General features: G+C 42.3%; 1 protein-coding gene across 5 annotated transcripts in view; it reads right to left on the reverse strand.

Annotated features, from left to right (window-relative positions):
- Positions 1-20,165, reverse strand: part of Macf1 (microtubule actin crosslinking factor 1) — a 327,638-nt gene that overhangs the window by 40,188 nt on the left and 267,285 nt on the right. For all 5 annotated transcript variants that reach the window (XM_055610796.1, XM_055610794.1, XM_055610795.1 and 2 more), the window contains 8 exons: positions 8,681-8,842; positions 8,305-8,475; positions 6,265-6,431; positions 4,612-4,771; positions 3,953-4,279; positions 2,805-2,889; positions 1,733-1,974; positions 821-1,027 (listed from right to left, as the gene is read on the reverse strand). In XM_055610796.1, the coding sequence (XP_055466771.1) occupies positions 821-1,027; positions 1,733-1,974; positions 2,805-2,889; positions 3,953-4,279; positions 4,612-4,771; positions 6,265-6,431; positions 8,305-8,475; positions 8,681-8,842 (1,521 nt within the window). The remainder of the gene's footprint in view (positions 1-820; positions 1,028-1,732; positions 1,975-2,804; positions 2,890-3,952; positions 4,280-4,611; positions 4,772-6,264; positions 6,432-8,304; positions 8,476-8,680; positions 8,843-20,165) is intronic.

The raw sequence follows: 20,165 nt of genomic DNA on the forward strand, positions 1-20,165 counted from the left end.
GTCTGCATTACGAGGGAGATTCCATCTCAAAAAAAAAAAAAAAAAAAAAAAAAAAAAAGAGGAAAAAGTACATTTCTAGCTACAGAGAAAAACCAGTATTACCCTCCTCCCAAGAAGCAGGGGGAAAAAAAAAAAAAAGGAGAAACAAGATACCTGTGTTTACGAAAAGACTCTATTTTGGGTGGCCGTGCTATTTTGGTTTGCGTATCTTAAAGTAATTATAGTTCTTGATATTTTTTTCCTTTTCCATCTAATGCTAAAACAGTGGCACTTCCCACCTTTAACTTCAACTTTCAGGAGGAAGAAGCAGGTGGATTTCTGTGAATTTTTGAGAATTCAATGTGGAGCTACATAGTGAGATCTTAAGGAGGTGGGGAGACAGGCCTACAGAGATGGTACAGAGGTTGAGAGCTCCTCTTTCCTCTTGTGCTTGGTTCCTGGGACCCACAAGGTGGCTCGCAACCATCTGATCCCAAGCCCTCTTCTGGCTTCTTTGGTATCATGTATAAACATGGTGCACAGACATATATGCACACAAAACACTCAGACATATGAAAGTAAAAGAAAAATCTTTAAAAGCAAAAAGCCTCACATAGGACTCCTGTAAGTTTTTCTCTGTTCAAGGGGTTGAGCATTTTGGTCCAAATCTAGATCAAACCTCTTCCAAATGTTTCCCATTATTAAAGTATGTCTATTCTATTTACTTTAATCTCCTTATTCTTCTTCCTGAGGCTGCACTTACGTAGGTTCCAGCACCCTAACCCCACACATGCACCCCAAGGCCTAAAACACTACTATCGCACAGCATTATAAACATTACCTGTTGTGATCTCTGAATAGCAGCATCAATTTCATCCACCCTTTGTCCAACAGTGTCACTGACCAGTTTGTACTGCTCATTGGCATCAGATACAAGTTTATCCAGCCCTTCTCTGGCTCTCCAAGGCACCAGCTCTAGAAGAGCATGGCTCACTTCATTCACTGTGTCCAACACCAGCCTGTGCTCCATGACCTCCTTCTTCAATTCCTAACGAGAGAAAAGTTTTCAGGCCACACCTTGCTAAATTAAGCACACGAGCAGCGGTGCAGTGTAGAGCGCTCTCTCTGCCACACATCCCAGCAGGGCACTGACCTCCTTCCTTCAGCTCTTTTTTCCTTGCCTTACATTCTTCAATCATTTTGAAACATGACTTTAGGTTTAGCTGCTTGGAACTGTCTGCAAGATTTGAGCCACACTGTCTATGGGTAAAACAAACAGTGCTTTCTCTCTCTCTTTATTTCTTAATGCTCTAACTAGGGGCATTTAACTAAACAAGCACCACACAGAATTTCTGTGCATCAAAAACTACATTTGATCCTGCAGCAGAATCAGAAGTAACTATGAAGCAGTTCTTTTACTTATTTTGTTCTTTCCTTTTCCAGTGCCCTAATCCATGTCCCTTGCTCCTTTACTTGTTTTCTTCCCATCTCCAAATAGTGCCCCCTTTTAGAAAATGAGTGGTGGAAGCAAATTATACAACAGACACAGAAAGCAAACCTCCTAGGGACTTGGAAACTGACTTCTTTCTTTTTCAAACTACAGTCTTATTATGTTTGTCAAATCTTATTGTCTTGAGTAAAAAAGAGAGAAAGCAGGAATACATTTGGTTTAGATATAAGGTAAAGGCAAGGAGACACAATTCAGACCAAGATGACATCTCTTTTCCTGTTACAGTGTAAAATGACGGCTTACCTTCTGTCTTTGCTGAAACTGGGGTATTTGCTCTCCTGTGGGAGACTGTCCTCCACTGGCTGCTAGCTCCTCCTCCACCTCCCTCAGCCACCCAGTTAGTTCCTCATATGTAGAATGAAACTTGGTGGCCAGCTGCCGGGCTTGTTCTAAAGTTCTGAGGGCCTTAGAGCTGGTGACTGTGATGTCCGCGTAGCGGGTCTTTATCCCATCCAGCTTCTCCTGGATAAGCAGCACCTCCTCACCTGTGAAGAACAGCATGCCACAGTACACATAAAGGAGCTCTTGGGATGGTGGTGCCCCCAATCCTAGCTTAAATTAGAGCTTCAATTTCAAATATTCTCATGATATGTGCTGACTTCACCCAATACCCCAAGCTGAGAGAAACTAGAAATACACTCTCAAATGCATGAACTGCTTCTGAGATTAAGCTCTAAATCCAACTGCAGGTGTTTCTACATGGTCCCAAAACTGTACAGACAATGCTGGTATTCAATGTATGGGGCAACAGGAGAAATTGACACCTATAACCAGACAGAAGACAACTAAGTCTTGTAGTTTTCAAAAGATTTAGCAGAAAATGAACATGTTATCAGAATCCCTGGAGCATAAAGCAATATAATCAGTGAATATAAAGTTTCTCATTCACCAGGAGAAGTGATCAATCCTGGTCCTCATGATCTCCCCCCCCCCCCCCCCGAGACAGTGTTTCTCTGTGTAGCCTTGGCTGTCCTAGACTCACTTTATAGAAGACCAGGCTAGCCTTGAACTCACAGAGATCCATCTGCTTATGCCTACCAGAGTGCTGGGATTACAGACGTGTGCCCGGCTGGTCCTTATGACTTTTAGAGGTAGGGCTGGTGATATGGCTCAGAGGACCTGGATTTGTTTCCCAGAACCATATATTCATTTACAACAACCTGTAACTCCAGTTCCAGGGGACCTCAATGCCTTTTCTGGCCTCTGAGGGCTCCAGGTACACATGTGGTGCACAAATATGTATATAAACAAAGCACTCAAAACATAAAATAAAACAATCTCAAAGAGGTGCTAAGAGGCACACTTTTCAAAGTACCTGTAGTTTGCTTTAGAAGAGCCTGTCCATTTTTAATAGCTTGATCTACATTTTTCTTTCTATTAATAATCTCTTCATTTAAAGCCTGAAAGGAAAGACTAGCATTAATTCCAAAACTATGGCACAACAAAGGGAAGAAATGTGAGAGCTTTAAAAGGACAAAGTTTAGAGAGTGATAATACACTTCAGTTTAAAAATCAAACATTTGATTCCCTTTTTTTATCTCTTTGGTTATTCTATTTGATTACTCTAGACTATTAAGAAATGCTTTATAGGCTGGCTCTCTTTTTGTGCTAGATGAGAAAAGATTTAGGATGAAGTTAGCTTTACCAATCAATCAGTATCAAACTTGAAGACAAGGTTAGAAATAAAATAGAGCAAAATGCCCATTATGTCCAAAATAAAGAGATGTCATAAAAGCAAAGTGAAACCTGACTGGAAAGAAAGCTCAGCAGTTAAGAGAATGTACTGCTTTTCCAGAGAACCTGAGTTCGATTCCCACCACCACCGTAAAGTAGCTCACATCCACCTGTAACTTCACCCTCATCTGGATCTGACACCTCTGGCCTCTGCACTGACATTCGCGTGCGCGCGCACACACACACACACACACACACACACACACACACACACACACACGTAGCATTAATTCCAAAACTATGAAACATAATTTAAAAAATAATAATTAAGAAAAGACTAAACAGGCTTATTTTATAAGATGACACAAAATCCTTGAAATTTCAGAAATAAGTTACAACTACATAATGAGTTATGGATACCATTTAGATATCCGTGGTTTTGCTACAATATGTCTCATCTGCTCAATGAGGACCTGACCTACACACCCAGTGATATAAACCACAAACTGCGATTGAGATGGGCCCTGACTCTAGCCTGTATAATCTTCTAGAGTCATTAGCTCAGCTTGTTAAACTACAAGGTTTCTCATGGATGTATCCAAAAGAATTAGTACTTGGCAACAATTCAATTATGTACTTTATGCATAAATACACTATGCATACAATAAAGCTGAAGTGCTTGGAATGGAGTGGGAAAGAGAAAGTAAAAGAAAAAGAAATGAAAAGAAACACATATCAAAATGACAAAATAATTCAGTAACATAACTGTAAGAATGAAAACACAAATACCAGGTGGTCGGCATGCTGTTTCTGCAGGACATCCTGTCTGTAATCCTTTACGAACACTGTACTGAGTTTGTCCTCAACCTCAGCCAGCCAATTGAGCACCTCCACCTCATCCTCCCCAAACAGTCTAGCGTTGAACAGTGCCTGCTCAAGCAGGGATGCCTTCCGACAGCACCGGTCTTGAATCTCACTGTATCGGGCCTGCAATGAGTCTAGCTTTTCTGACATGATACCCTGTTCTGCAGGACATGTCAGGGAGGAGAGGGACTGCCCAATTTTAACTGCCTGGTGCACATCTGTTGCATGGTTTTCTATTTCTTCCTCTAGAGCCTGGAATCCAGATGGAAAAAATGAGTAACAAAAAAGTAAATGAAAAGCAAACATGAAACAATGAATAACAAATAACAGAACAAATTAAAATAAAAATTCACCTGTTGCATGGCAAAAACAATATAAAAAATGGCACATAAACTGTTTTTCTCCCCTTTGATGTTAGCCTCTTAGTCAATGCCTACTTTCACTCCAACCCAACATAACTTTTCCAACTGGTAATTTGACCTTATCTTAAACTAACAACTCCATAAAACATCTTCTAGAAAATGCTGCAGTTTTTCCAGTTTTGCCTCCAGCTCTGTGTTCCACCTATTGTAGCACTTTCGTACCTTGTGACGAGTGATCTGCTGATGTATTTTGGCAGTCTGAGTGCCAACAGGTTCTGAGTTAGCAAGCTTTTTCTCTGTGACAGATAAGAAGTCAGAAATAGGCTCAGCTGTCTCATGGAATTGTTTGGCCAGAACCAAGATATCTTCCAGCTGTTTTTGCCTACACAAATACACAGAACAAGTTGCTCAGGCAGAAAGTCACATTACGAATCATGTAGTATGAAATTCAGTAGAAGAGCAGTCTTTACTAGGCATGGTTTAAGTTCTCATAGTGAGCAAAACACACGTGACTGGGTAGCATTACTTCACAGTTTTAAAAGTTTTCACAGCATTATTTTCTGTTGACCCTAAGGTGGGTAGGATATTTATCCCATGATTAAAACAGAGAATGCTAATCCTGATGGCTTAAACAAAGATTTCTCCAGTCACCTCATGAGTAGTAGCAGGCTCAGGATGGAAAGAGATCTTTTAGCACTCTCCCTTAGACAATCTTGACACATAACAGAAAGGAAATGTAGCATGCGTACCACCTGAACATAGGGCCACAATAAATACAACTTAAAAGCACCCCAAATCAACTGTCTTCATGTCTTATTCTCTCCTTGCTATCTCTGCATTTGAGTTAAAAGAATATTTGAAAATGAAAGTAGTTTACTCCTAAGAGCTAGAAGTCTGTCTGTCCTTTCCCTTCCCCCCAGTTTCAAAAATCCAATTAGGTTTCTGGCAATTTCAAACCAAAGACACACACACACTCTCACTCTCTCTCTCTCTCTCTCTCTCTCTCTCTCTCTCTCTCTCTCCAGGTCATTTGGAATCTTAAGTCTTATATAATATCCACATTAAGCTTGGGTTTTAAATATACTGTAAACTATAAACGGGAGAAGAAGCTGCAATACATAAAACACCTGGAAATAACCAACAGACCCATATAAGCACCAATTTAGTAAAGAAAGGCCATAATGCTGGGTTTAGACACTAAGAACAGACGGAATGATAGCTATTTTAAAAGGCCTGGTACTGCTGGGGCATGTAGCTCAGTAGTAGAACTCTTGACCAGGATGCATGAAATCCTAGGTTCAATCCCTGGTATCAACAAAATAAATAAAATAAATTAAAATAAAAAGTGTTGGGATTGTGTGATGTATTTCAGTAAAGCTTTACTTAACATCTACTTTATCCAAGTTACACCTGGCAGCCTATTTAATTAATTTACTTCTTTGAGACAGAAAATACCTATCTATCTCTTGAATGTCTATATATCTAACACCATCACAGACTACCTCGAGGATGCAAAAAACAACAAATATCAGTATAAATTACCAGAAAAAATACACATCAAGTTTCAATTCCAAATATTAAAGCACTGTTTATATATGTAAAATAAAAAAATAACAACAAAAAAAACCTGTCTCAAGAACTCAGACTGAATACTGGCTAGATGACAAGGAGACTGCGTCCATTATTTGGGACATCAGCCACCTCTCACATCAAGCATCGCTGACTTCAGAATTTATGAGCAACTAGAGCTCAGTTCCTGAGAGTAATATATGTATTATCTCTAAACACTCATCACCCATCAGTAAAAGCCACTGGACACCTTCAACTGTAAAGCAAACACAGAGCACTCCTCTGACCGAGCCTCACACGCCTTACCTGGCTGCTGCCTTGTTGAGGAGTTCAGTCCATCTACTCTCAAGACTCTCCAGCTGCCCAGTGATTTTCTCTCTATCAGCCAGCTCAGCTGACTGAGCTATCCTGCCTCCTTCTGCCTGAAGCATATCCACTGTAGCCTTTCGATCATCTAAGAGTCGCTGGAGCAGCTGTGGCATAAAGAGAAAGAGAAAGAGAAAGAGAAAGGAAAAAGTAACAACAAAGGGTCATTTAAAAACAAACCAAGAGCTGGGTGTAGCGCCACACACATTTAACCCTAGCACTGGGTAAACAGACGCAGGTGGATCTCTGTGAGTTTGAGCCCTGATTCACACAGTGAGAACCTATTTTGAAGAAAAATAAAATACAATAAAACCAAACAACTCATCATAAAGAATCTGAAGCTTAACTGAACAATGCATTCTTGACCCAAAAAATATGTGATCACTCACTTCAGTTTTTAAATAGTACGATTGCCATCACTGTGTTACTGACAGGTAAATTTTTTTTTTTTTTTAATTAGGGAACAATACATAAGCCAAAAGTGGCAGTGTACACCAGTCCTTAGAGGGACTCTATGAGTTCAAGGCCAGCCTGGTCCACATAGGAAACTCCAGATCAGCCACAGAGTCTCAGAAAACAAACACAGAAAAAAACAAAAGCACACAGAAAAATCATTAGGATCTGAAATGAAAGGTATGTTGATTTAGCTTAAGGTAGTCATTCCACATTGTATTATACACATATATCAAAACATCATCTTGTATGTTGTAAATATATAGAATATCATTTGTTATATCTCACTGAAAGTAGAAAAGAGACAAAATTTCATTTGAGATAAACATGATTTTCAAAAAAGTTTTTCCCATTGGTGTACCTTCATTGTACCTGGTTATTTTGAAACATGTAGTCAAGGTTAGCCTAAAACTCTAAAAAAATCCTCTTGCCTCAGCCTCCCAAGAGCTGGTTTTGAAGGCATATGGCACCATGCCCGGCATAAAATTAAAAAAAAAAAAGTAAAAACAAAACTGCACTGAAATAGAAATTAAATTAACACTATAAACAGAATATTGGAGACATAGAGAGCTCAGCTGGAACAGTGCTTACAGTATCACATCAACCAGGTGAGGTTTATACCTGTGATCCCAGCACCTGGGAGGTGGAGGCAGAAGAATCAGAAATTCAGTGCCATCCTCAGCAACATAATGTTCCAGACCAGCCTGGCCTATGTGAGACCCTGACTAAAAGACTGTTGAGTTCCAAGCCGTTTATCCGGCTCCCTCTCCCCAGGCTCAGGAAATACCGGAGAAGAGAGTGTGGAAATAGTGTAAGAGTTGGGGGAGGTAGTGTTTATGTGTATATTGCTGACTTCCAGACCTGACACACTGTTTCACTAACAGTTCTCAGCAGCTGTGATTATATGTACAACATCCACATTAAGAGTAACCCCGTAACACTGTGTTACAGAGTGGGAAGGGGCTCAGGGATCTTCACCCTTTCCTAAAGATTTGATTACAGTTAACATTAGATGGGAGAAAGAAAGATTTTTTTTTTTCTTTAGCAGTATAGCCACTGGCAAGGTATCCATATTCCTGTGAACAATTTTAGTGATACTCAATAGTCTCTCTCACACACACAAAGTAGAAGTAGGGCTAGGTGGGAAGAAGAGGATGATTAGAACAGGGAAAGAGATGGTAATGGAGGGTGAATGTAAAAAAATATTATGTATATGAATAAAAATGTCACAATGAAACCTATTATTATCTATAATTAACATGCTAACATTAAAAATGCAGACAACTCATACATGACATACAACATTATTCTAAAATATTGTTGATTAAAACATGACACATGAGCAAGTGTGTAACTTGTTTAGTCTAACAAAGACCAGAGTAAAGCAATGAAAATAAGTTCCACCTTTCTTTTCAGGAGGACAAAATGGAGTTCTACTGAAACTTCAGACTGCCTCTTAAGCAATAAGCAAATGTGTTGTCTGCCACTGTGCCCGCTTCAGTTCGCTGTCTCCACATTCCCACTTACCTTCTGTTCTTGGATCTGTGCTTTCACCACTTTATACTCAGCAGATGGAGGCTTCTGATTGGCTATGAGCTCCTCAGTGTCTGCCAACCAGCTGAGCAAAGGCTCTAAGGCATCTTGAAATTTCCCACAATGTAACAAAGCCTCCTGTAGTTGTGCAATTCTTTGTGCAACCTGTGTCACAGATATGGAGAGCTCAGTTACAAGAAGGGGGAGAGCAGTATGTATGAACAGTTCTTTAAATACTCACCATTTCAGTACTTATAGATGGCAATGACTAAATTTTGTTAGCGTTTAGTTGCAAGGGAAACCTCAGATTTTAAATGTCTCTTTTTGCCCCTTCCAGTCCCAGCCCAAGTGATACTTGCTCACCACTCACCTTTTTATTCAGTGTATTCCACCGAGTATTGATCTCTTCCATGTCATGTTCTAAACCTTGCACATCACAATTTTTTCCTGCACTTTGAATTAATCCCTGGCCCAGTCCATTCACTTGCTGCAATTTCACTTGAAGAGGATCCACTTGTTCTTTCTGAAACATCTGGATAATTGCAAAGCAAAGCAGATTTATTCTAAAGGACGTTAACTTTCTTTTTCTTTCTTTTTGATAAACTTTCTATACCACAGGATCTGGTCATTCTTCGGAGATTTATAACTTAACGAAGGAGGGTGAGGAACAAAGAGGAAATGCGCGCATCAGAACAGTGAGGTACAAAGGAGATGGATGAGTTTATGGTTCAGTTACATATATTATGTATCCTCATGTGTAACATACACCCAGGACCAGTTATAGCACTATCTAGGTATTTAACGTAATGACTCAGTTTCTTCTTTCAAATCAGCTGCTTAATTTTTAATGCTAAAAGCTAGTGAAGTATAAGCCTTAAAATATTATAAAATAAATGCAATGTACTTGAATACTGAAAGGGAAGAATGCTACCAAATTACAAGTACTTAAGATCTTGGAATAATACTGTGGAGAATAGACATTTGATCACTGACATCAGGCAACGTGTTTTTCTGGCTAGAGTGAGTAACTCAATCAATCAGTCAAAACAGATCAACAGTGTGAAAAATGCAAAGCTCACAGCTTAATCCCCTGTGGCCATTTAACTTCATTCTGTTTCAGGGCCACAGACCACATACAACCAATCATCTTGAAACAGTAATCCCTTGTCTGCAAAAGAAAATGTGCCTACAACTCTGACACATGTACTGACTAAGGCATAGGTATATAAAATACTTTAAAAAGATGATACCAGGGATCACATCCATCATAAAACAAACAACAATAACCGTCCCCAGCAGAATAAGTGTGGTAAGCAATATGCTTCTTTTTCTCTACTACAGTTACAATACAGATATTTCTACATTCAACAGTCAGAACAAAAAATAGTACTTTTGAAAACTGGGTGTAAGCCACCAAGCCTATAATCTCAGCACTCAGGTAGAGGCAGAAAGGTAAGAAGTTCATGATCATCATCAGTTACATATAGAATTTGAGGCCTATCTGGGGTATATGAGACCCTATCTCAAAAACAAAATGAAGAAATGCCAAACCTTTAGTTTTCACACATTTGCCAAACTTATGGTCTTAAGGGAAAGAATGACATAAATACTTATCCCGAAGAACTGGCTTCTCTTAATGACTAGAACATAAAATTAGCCATGTTTACCAGTCTGTCTATATCCCCTCACCCCCAATTCTTTTCTATACAAAGTTCCTTCAGATTCAGCATGGCAGATTTGTCTATTAAATACAAAAGATGACAGAAGATGAAAACAGACAAGGACAAAATAAAAGTAAAAGAGGACTGAATGCTTAAGTCAGACTAATTTTATTCTACAACAGATGACAGATCACACACTATAGTTGGGAATCTAATTCCAAAGGAACACCTATGGTTGAATAAATCAGTTAGCAGGAAGGGAAAAGCCTAGCAAAAACTGAAAAAGGTCCTGAGGGAAATCACTAGTACACTTCACTTTATATTAAACCTTGATTGTACTGTATTTTGTCAGACAACACTACAAAATTCAGCTTCAACAAAATACAGCTCCCAGAAAAATCCCCACAAGTAACACGTAGCTCTATTCTGGTATATTAAAGACTTCAATTTGAAGAAAATCCAAGAGGAGTGAGGACAGGGACAGATGAAGGATATTATGAGGACATTAGGCTTTGAAATTTATTGATAATGGTGGGGATTAGAAATCAAGGGACAGAAGAAAGGCAACAAGACAGAGAGGGAAGGTATCAAGTCAACACTAAAGGGCCTTTACTCAAATCAAATACATTCAAGCTATTTTTTAAAGGTTTGTTTTTATTTTTGTGTTTGTGGTTACTGATGATGGCTGTAGTTACTTTTTGGTGGTACTGTATTTTCCATTTGAATCCTTTTTTGGTGGTTTTGTTCTCTTTCTTTTCTTGTTTATCTCCAAATGGAGGCTGTTAGTCCAAAAGTTTCCTTAAATTTTTTATCTATGATACCAGGCACGGTGGCACACACCTATAGACCAAGCACTCGGGGAGGCAGAGGTAGGTGGATCTCTGTGAGTTTGAGGCCATCCTGGTCTATAAAGCTAGTCCAGGACAGCCAAGGATACACAGAGAAACCCTATCTTGGAAAAAAAAAAAATCTATGTGTCTATGACAAGGTTTACTATATAGCTCAGGCTAGCCTGAAATTCATGACCCTACTGTCTTAGCCTACTGAGTATGTGTATATCACTATGCCTGGCTATCTCCCTTTTTCTTTTCTTTTTTTTTTTTTTTTTTTTCGAGACAGGGTTTATCTGTGTAGCCTTGGCTCTCCTGAAATTCACTCTGTAGACCAGGCTGGCCTCAAACTCAGAGATCTACCTATTTCTGCCTCCCAAGTGCTGGGATTTAAAGGCATGAGTCATCACCACCTGGCTCCCTTTCTTTAAATGCCCTTACTGGGCAATTTAATCTATCACTTTAATTATTAACTCTGATAAATGGTTCTCAACTTAAATCTTTCTTCTAAGCTTCAAATCCACACATCCAACTGCTTTCTTGCTGTCTATTTATATACAAACTACGTACAGGTAACTTGAACCTAATGGTTTCAATGAAAGAGCACCTCACTTTCCCATCTCTTCAAATTCATTCCTTCCTAAACCAAACCCTAACATTTGTTCCTGAAAAAAAAAAAAAAACAACTTACTACTGTCCAGTTTGTACTTAGCTGTATAAACCAGAATCCACATCATTTGAGATAAATGACACACTTTGAACAAAATCCATGAACAGGTCTTAATTCTACTTCCAAAGTATTTCTTGATTCTATCCAATTGTCTTCAAATCCCTTTTGTCTGAGTTTATAATTATATATTTACAAGAGCCATTTTTGTGCTTCATGTTTGCCTCCCACATGCTACTGTAAGGCCTACAAGGGCAGGCACCATGCCAGTTCTATTCACTGCAAGAGGCTAGGATCTGGCACAAAGCTGATACTCAGTAATTATTTATTTCTTGAATGAATGACTCCTTGTATAGAAATTGCTTAAGGGAAAGCAAACAAACTCATGACAGATCTGCCTATCAGCTGGACATTCACACACTGAATTGGTGTTGTGATGCTCCCTAATTTTTGCTTAAAAAGACTTCTTTGGCCAATTTTAATTTTATGGAAACCCTACTTTGTATGAAAGGCTGCTGTCTCTTCCTCTGAATTTTTGACTGTAAATGAGATTGAGGAAACCTATGGGTAGGGTTTGTTTTAGTAACTGGGGCCCACTCTCGGTAGCTTGAGATCACAATACAGAAATAACAAATCAACTGACATTTTGCTTCTTCTAACCAAGCTCTTGTTAGTGCCTATTATGAAGTTTATATATTAAAAAAGAACAGAAAGTTTGTATTTTTAGCCACGTGCCTTTGTACATACATAAACACCAAGCTCTGAAGCATTTCACTCTAAATCAAATTCCAGGTTATGATCGCTTGTTGAGTTCTAAGTATCTCTATACAGAAACAGTAAGTTCCTTTGCCTCTAAACCTCCCTAAAAGCTAGGGATGAGGATTCACACCTATGTCAGAACTTAAGAAGCAGAGGCAGGAGGATTGCTATAAGCCTGAGGCCCGAATGGACTTACATAGTAAACTCCATGCTAGCCAGGATGGCACCCTGTCTCGAGACCCAAATATAAAAAAACAAACACCTCTCTAAAAATGTAAAAACTGGAATTTATACAACCTTGAAAAAATACTTTTTCACTTCCTGCAGTGCGCAGATGGACCAAGGACTGTGTATACCAGGCAAATATTCTACCAATCAGACATGTCTAGCTCTGAAAAACTTCTTTAAAAATCCAACTAGTAATTATTTCAGTAGTGTCTCTCCTCCCCATCTTCACTTATAGCTCAGACTACACCATATTAGGTAGCCCAGGCTAGCCCTAAATATCTTCCAGTTCACCCTAGTGACCCAAATGCTCAAATTGTGACCATACATTATCACTCCTGGATTCCATAAATATAGTCAAAATAGCAGGGTGTAGTGCTGCATACCTTTAATCCCAGAACTTTAATCTCAAAGGCAGACGCAGAGAGATCTCTGTGATTAGCCTGGTCTAAATAGTAAATTTTAGGCTAACCAGGATGACACAGTGACACTCTGCCTCAAGTAACTCCACTTGAAAGAATGACAACTTTGAGGTGAGGGGAGGATGGGATGGTACCATTTCCTTCTCCTGTCATTTTATCAGGCAATACTTTATAAAATGAGGATCTCCTAGACATGGAGGGATCCTTGGAGATCACATATCCCAGAGACCAGTACTGGGGATTTCTCTGAATCTCTACGAGATCAAATTGGCTCTTTATACATTTAATCCGTTTTCACTGATTGCTGCTGTAGGCTACATACCAGAAGTATTTCATATTTGATGAGTGCAAGCACAAGGAATTGTTCTGTCACTGACCTACTATTCTAACTTGAGAGGTGACTGCAATTTCAATTATCAATCCCACATTCCATAAAACCCAAAACCATGACCCATCAACCCAAAAGGTAACAAATTCTAACTTGACAGAAAGCTACATTATGATATAACTGTTGAGGCCAAAAGGAAACTACCATCACTCAGCTAAGCAGGAGGGTTTGTAGCAAAGCTGGTAGCTTAAGGGACATAATAAAAATTATTTGTTGTGTGTCTAATTGGTATTCTAACAGGTTCAGGTTGTTATGGAAGGTTTTGCAGTGAGGTAGATAAGAGAACAAACCTTATTTAGTACCCACTGATACTACATAAAGTTGATATTCACTGTTCATTAATTGTGAGTGGCTCCTGTGAGGAAGGTACTTTCTGGGACCTGGGAATGGGTTAAACCCAAACAACCGCCTCACTCAGTTACTTAAAGCAGATGGGCTTTAGAAAGTGGAACGCTTCTTCAATTATTCATTTCCACATTCTGTTGTCTAAGAATTTTAGAGGCTGGGTGTACTCAGTCAAGCCTGCAATCCTAACACTTAGGAGGCTGAAGCAGGAGGATTTAGAATCAGCCTGGACTACACAGTGAGACTTTGTAGCAAAACCAAACAAAACACATACCACAAAGATAAAAGACCCAGGAGGATAGCCTAGCACATGCTCCCTTTCATAGACTCAGAAACAAAAGTCTACAAGAGGAAAGTGACTTAAAGAGCAATTTTACATATGACTATAATTGCTGTACTGAGTTTTCCCTAAGTATGCTATGCCTCTGGCTTTAAGAAACATACATTTGGCCATGGGGGGAAAGGGGTGGCAGTGCACATTTTTTAATCCCAGCACTTGAGAGGTAGAGGACAGCCTGATCTACAGAGAAAGCGCCAGGACAGCCAGAACTACACAGTGAAACACTGTCTTGAAAAAACCAAAACCCAAACCAACCAAAACAAACAAACAAACAAACAAACAAACAAACAAAAAACCCACCCAAAGCACACCAAACCAAACCAAAGCAAACCAAACCAAAAATACCACACACAACAGCACTTGTATTTTTACATTGCTTTCACCTGCTTCCACTATTTCTGCAAATCTATTTACAGGATGAAGGGAGAAGATGGTCAATGACAGAAATCTCATATGTGATACTGTAAAAGCACTGTTAGTTTCTTCTTACAATCCTCTCTTGGGGTTCTGCCTTACAAAGTAGGGAATCTAAGAGAAGACTCAGAACACCTAATCTTCCTAGAGTAGTCTGAAGTATGCAGGTTTCACTCAGCTCAGTGTAACTCAGCTTAACTGTACGTCACTAATAAACATGAACTCTCTTGATTTTCGGAAACAGCCTGGCTGTATTTTCTCAAAAGGGGAACCACACTTTCCTGCTAATAATCTTTTTTAAAAAGTAAGCCAATGACTATTTACAAATGTGTTACTTTGACCTCCAATATATGTAAGTAAAAAAATGAATAACATTTTATACCAGAGAAAATTAAGATACATTTTCCCTCTAAATGCAATAGAAAAATCTAGAAATTGCAAGCCCAGGGGCACAGAACCAACAAAAGAAAGGAGTACCTATGTCATTACTCATTATCACCAAGTGCAATTCTCACTTTACTCTCGAGGCCGTTCCTGCCAATGAAATGAGCAGCAATTACCTCATGTGAATTTAATCCATCAGTTGCAGCCAGAGGCACTTTCCCATGTAGCACTGTGCCAGGCACCTCTTTTACTCCAAATGCTGAAGAATCAAGGCCTTCCTTGATCCATATTCCAGGGGAGGAAGCCTCCTCAAGAACAGGAATTTCTTCTGCAATGGGCACTGAATCAGTGTGGGCAGTTCCTTCTGGAAAGGGTCCACCAGGAGAGAAAATTTCCTCCATAGCAGGCACTGCCGTAGCTGGAATGGCAGACCATTCTGGGATGTACACAGTAACCACCTGGGTATCAGGCTTCTCTGGGGTGGGTTCTTCAAGAGCTGGGGCAGCTGACTCCTCTGGTGTGGGCCCTGCAGGAGGCGTGGTGCTAGACTCCTCTGCAGTAAACACTCTAACTGTCTGAGTATCAGGCTCCTCTGAGCTGGGCCCTGCAGGAGTTGGTGTGGCACGCTCCTCTGGGAGGAACACCGCAGCAGCTTGAGTGTCAGGCTCCTCTGAGGTAACATCCTCATCTGTGATAGGCACTGCACCAGCTGGAGTGGCAGCTTGTTTTGGGGCTGAAACTGCAGCAGCCATAACATCCTCCTCTAAGACAACCACTAAAGCAACTGGGATATCCTCCTCTGGAAAGGACACTGTTGGAGTAGCTACAACAGCTCCCTCTGAGGCAGAGGCTTTGGCAGCAGGCCCCTCCAGGGCAGGCACTGCCACAGCTGGGATATCCTCTCCTGGCATGGGTACTACAGCATCTGGGACATCTTCTACCATGGGTATTTTAGCAGCTGGGGCAGGCTGCTGTTGGCTGGATAGCCATTCCTCTAAACCTGGTACAGTGTTATGGGCTTTGGTGATTTGTTCCTCTGGAAAGATATTCAGGGTTGAATCTAACTCTCTCATTCCTGTCTCCCCTTCCTGTGATGAAGCCATATTCAGCTCAGGTTCTCCATCATTCCCAGTTTCTGCTCCTGCTCTATTGTGTCTCAGTCCTCCAGCTAACAGGTGCAGACTCAGAACCTCTGCCTCTGGAGACCTCTGGAAGTCTCTAAGAAAATGAACTGGAACTCCATTCCCTAAAACCTTTGTGCGACAATCCAGCTCTTTTGTTTTAGCATCCTCACCACAAACCTTCTCTGTGGGTAATTCACAAGGGTCTACATTTCCCAATGATGTCAGATTGTTATCTTCTTGGCTAATTATAGGTCCTTTTCCACTTTCTAACTGAATTTCATCTGTTAATAAATTTGAATCAGATGATAACACCTCTACTTCAGGTCCTGAGGTAACATCTTGTTCAGAATTAAAAGCAAAATTGAGAGGGATCCTTTCCATATAAACCTCTACATTCCCCTTAGTCTGACTGCAGCCTACCTGGGACAAATTGCCATTTTCTTTGGCTAGCTCAGAAGCAATAAAGACTGGTAGTTTTTCTTCACAAGAAGCTCTGGGATTAGAGTTCAACAATCCCCCTGTGTCTGGTTTTCCAAGTGGCTCTAGATCAGCCAGAAATGTAAATTCCCCACCAATCTTGGGGCTAAAAGGCACTTTTTCACACTCCTTGCTAACAGTAGAGGTGTCCCTCCTGTTATCAGGGGGAATACCAAGTTCCACAGCTTTAGGCACCTGAGGAGAGTCCAGGGCATTACAATATTCACCATCTAATCCAGTGTCCGGGTCCTGTATCCTCACACTTACAAGACCCACATGCTGCTCCTGTTCTAAGGCTGCTCCTGGCAAACGACGAATTAAAAGTGACTCTTCTGCATCCTGGGATGGGGCCAGCCCTTCAGAAGAGACCTGACTCAGCAGCTCAGCTGAAGAAGTTACTCCTTCTTCACATAAACATTCCTTCTCAAGTTCCAGAAACATTTGCACAGAATCTGTGTCAGAGAGCTGCTCTGCTTCATCAGGGCACTGGAACCCCGAAGTCAGACCCTCTAGCCCCTGAGTTCTGTTTTTCATCTCACTGATAACACCTTCACCTGTGGGCACAAAGGTGGAGTCAGGGGGTGTACCCTTGGGAATAGAAGCAGGCTGATCCCTAGTTGGCTGCAGGTCAACAGAGCAGCACATCTCATCAAGAGCTAGGTGGTCAGAAGTTCCCAAGACAGATGACCAATCGGATCCATCCTCTACCACTGCTACTGTGTTTGCTTGTTCTCTTTCTTCAAAAATATCTGCCAAGCTCATCTTCTCATTTACAACTAGAAGACTCTCTCTTCTCTCCGACAATTTCTCTTCCTCCCACTCCTCCTCTGCCTCCATCATGATCCATCGCTCATCCTCCTCAAATTTTAACTCAGACTCTGTTTTTTCTCTCAGGCTAGGTGTTATAAGCATATGTAATTCTGGATCCAACAGCTCTTCACTCAGGCAAGGAGAGAGAGGTGGAAGTTCCACAGTGCAGGCAGTATCCCCAAGGGGGTGCTGCTTCTCACTGAGGCCTCCCTTACAAGAACTTTTCGTGGCCCTAGGCCAGGTTGCACTTGAGAATCTGTGCTCCTGCATTTCATCTGTGTTACCACTTGCTGCTGCAGTTTCTGACTCTAGAGGCTGGAATTCATGGGGAGAGCTCTCACTGTGCTGTTGGAATCTGAAGTCTTGGCAGTCGCGCAGGTTTTTTACATCTTGCACTTCTGGAATATCTACAGATTTGGACATGTGCTCCAAAGTAACGGACTCAGACTGATGTTCCCTGTGGTCAAAGTGACTAGAACTTTCTGTTAATGCAGAACTGGATTCCTTTTTTTCTTGCAAGGAAGGATTTGAAGCACCAGCTTCTGAGACTTCACTGAGAGAAGCCTCCATCCTTTCTGCAAATTCTGGGAAGTTGGGTGGCATGAAGGACTTCCATGATCTCCTGTTAACATTATCTTTGCGCTCTGTGTTTGGCCGACGTCTGGGTGGCACAGGTACTGACTTCTGCACGTCACTGCTTAGCTTTAACGCATCAAATATTATCCTCTCATCCAGCTTTTTGCCTTCTGGCACTCTAGATTCAAAAACATTAGATGATGCTCCTAATGTACCATTGCTAGATATGGTACTTCCTTCCATCTTCTCCATGGTGCTTTTTGATGTTTGATTAAGTTTTGACCCCTGGTCAATCTGTTCATTTATCCTCATTGTATCATATATAGACCGCTGTGGAACATAGCAATCTTCTATATAGCCATCTTCATCTTCCCCTTTACCCAGGCAGGTGGGGTTCCGCCTTAAACAGTCTGGCCTGCTAAGTGGCTTACCCATACTTTTTCAAAAATGATGAACCATCAATCTTTCAGAAGTTTTTTTCCCCCCCCCACAGGTTCTCCCAAAACACATTCTACATGAGTTGTAAATCCTCTTACATGTTTATAGTCTAAACCACCAATTGCATCTGCCTTCCAGAAAGATCTGGAAGTTCCAAGTTGAAACCATTTTGGGAGAAACTCTAAGACAAATAGGTTTTTTCTCACAGGCTAGCAGCCTCATAATTGCAGACAGATAAATGGTATTATTTAGTCAACAAGCATAAAATAATTACTTGTATGGCTTCTGGTTTTACTTCTCTATAGAGCACTGCCCTTTCAAATTCAGTCAGCAAAAAATCATTTGATATTGGCAAGTCTTATTCATTATCTAGTTTCACTTAATTCTCACCGAAACTGAGTTGGAAACAGAAAATTTATACCAATTATGTCCTTTAATGACAATGGCACACCCTCTCTCGACTTCAAGTATGGTCCAAGCTCCTAAGAATTCCTTTCATTTTATCCTGTGTTCAGCCCTGAAGAGTCCAGCTGGTCTGAATTAGCCATTCGTCCTCTCTGGTTGGGGTGTTTGCATTTGAACAGGGCTGGTCAGCGGATATTCCTGTAACTTTAAACACAGGAAGTCCTTCATTCGGGGCCAGCTTGGGGCTTCCTGTCTCCAAAACATCATGGCATTGTTGTGGCTTCCAAGCCAACACCATACCGTGGCCGCAAAACAAGGCAACTGGAGGCCCACGTTGGGCCTTTCAGAAGGCGGGCAGGCTGCGGCAGCGGCCAAGGGGCTGTCGGAAGGACTCACTCAGCACCGCCCGCAAACCCGCGCCATGCTTCGCGCCCGGAGGGACAGGTCGCCTCACCGCAGCCTTGCAGGTGGCTCCCGGCAGCACCGGCCTTGGGTCTCGTGCTCAGGAAGTTAGTTTGTCCCTCCGGCAGCAGAAAGTCCCGTGTCCTGTGGGCGCCGCCTCCTCAGCCGCCGCAGGTCTCTGGCCCCTAGTCTCCCCGTTGTGGGCTGCATGACAAGCAGTCGCCTCTTTTCTCCACCACGCCGCTGGCCCTGCGGCCGTCCTCCCCGCCCGCAGCTGTCACGGTCCCGGCATGCAAACTTCTGGCTGGGAACAAAAGGCTCCGCTCCGGCCGCACGAGGGGGGCGAGCCCGCCTCTCTCACGCCGCCCGGCCCGCTCACCCGCCGCTGGCTGGAACTGCTCGGGTGGCGGGCGGCTCTCCTCCCCCTTCCAGCACCGCCACAGCCACTGCCCCGCCCGGGCAGCCCCCTAGGAAGCCCGGGAGCGCGCGGCGCAGACAGCCAGGGAGAGGACGGGGGCGGGGCCAACAGGGAGCCCCGTCGGGAGGGGAGGGGGCGGAGGCAAGGATTGGAGGCCGAGGCGCCGAGGGAGGGGCTTTCCGGGGTTGGAAAGAGGGACCCTAGCACATCCCGCACCCCCCTAGCTCGCTCCCTCCACACCCGCGGGCGGAGTAGGGTCCTTGCCGGAGAGGGTGAGTGGAGAGAAGCCGTCCTGGACACGCCGGGCAAATCCCTTGACAAAGGAAAGCCCCGCCCTCCTAGCGCTGGCCCGGCCCCTCCGCCCCCGCTTCTTCCCAACCCGCGGGATCAGAGCCCAGCCCAAGGGCGAACCCAGAAGGGGCGCCCCCGCCTCCCCCACTGCCAGCCGGTTGTGGCTAGGGCCACTCTGGGCCCCAGCTGCCGGTAGAGACGCAGGGGCTGGGGTGGGCGGTCTACACTACCCCAGACTCCAGATTTGCCACCAACGGCGTCCCTGTATTTTCCAATGTCACCTCTGGCGCTGACCAAAGAACAGGCTAGCCTTAAACAGTCTTTTTCTTGGTATGCCAAGGAATTAAGTTAGACTCAGAAACCAAGTTATTGGATGAACTCTAGGCACAGTTTCCCTTCTCAGGTATGTCAGATCTTGGCCCATTACACCACCTACACTTCTCTGCCCAGACATAAGCCGTTTTAATGACCGGAAAATG

This window comes from Psammomys obesus, unplaced genomic scaffold, assembly GCF_907164565.1.
Source record: "Psammomys obesus unplaced genomic scaffold, mPsaObe1.curated_primary_1811, whole genome shotgun sequence".
Lineage (NCBI taxonomy): Eukaryota > Metazoa > Chordata > Mammalia > Rodentia > Muridae > Psammomys > Psammomys obesus.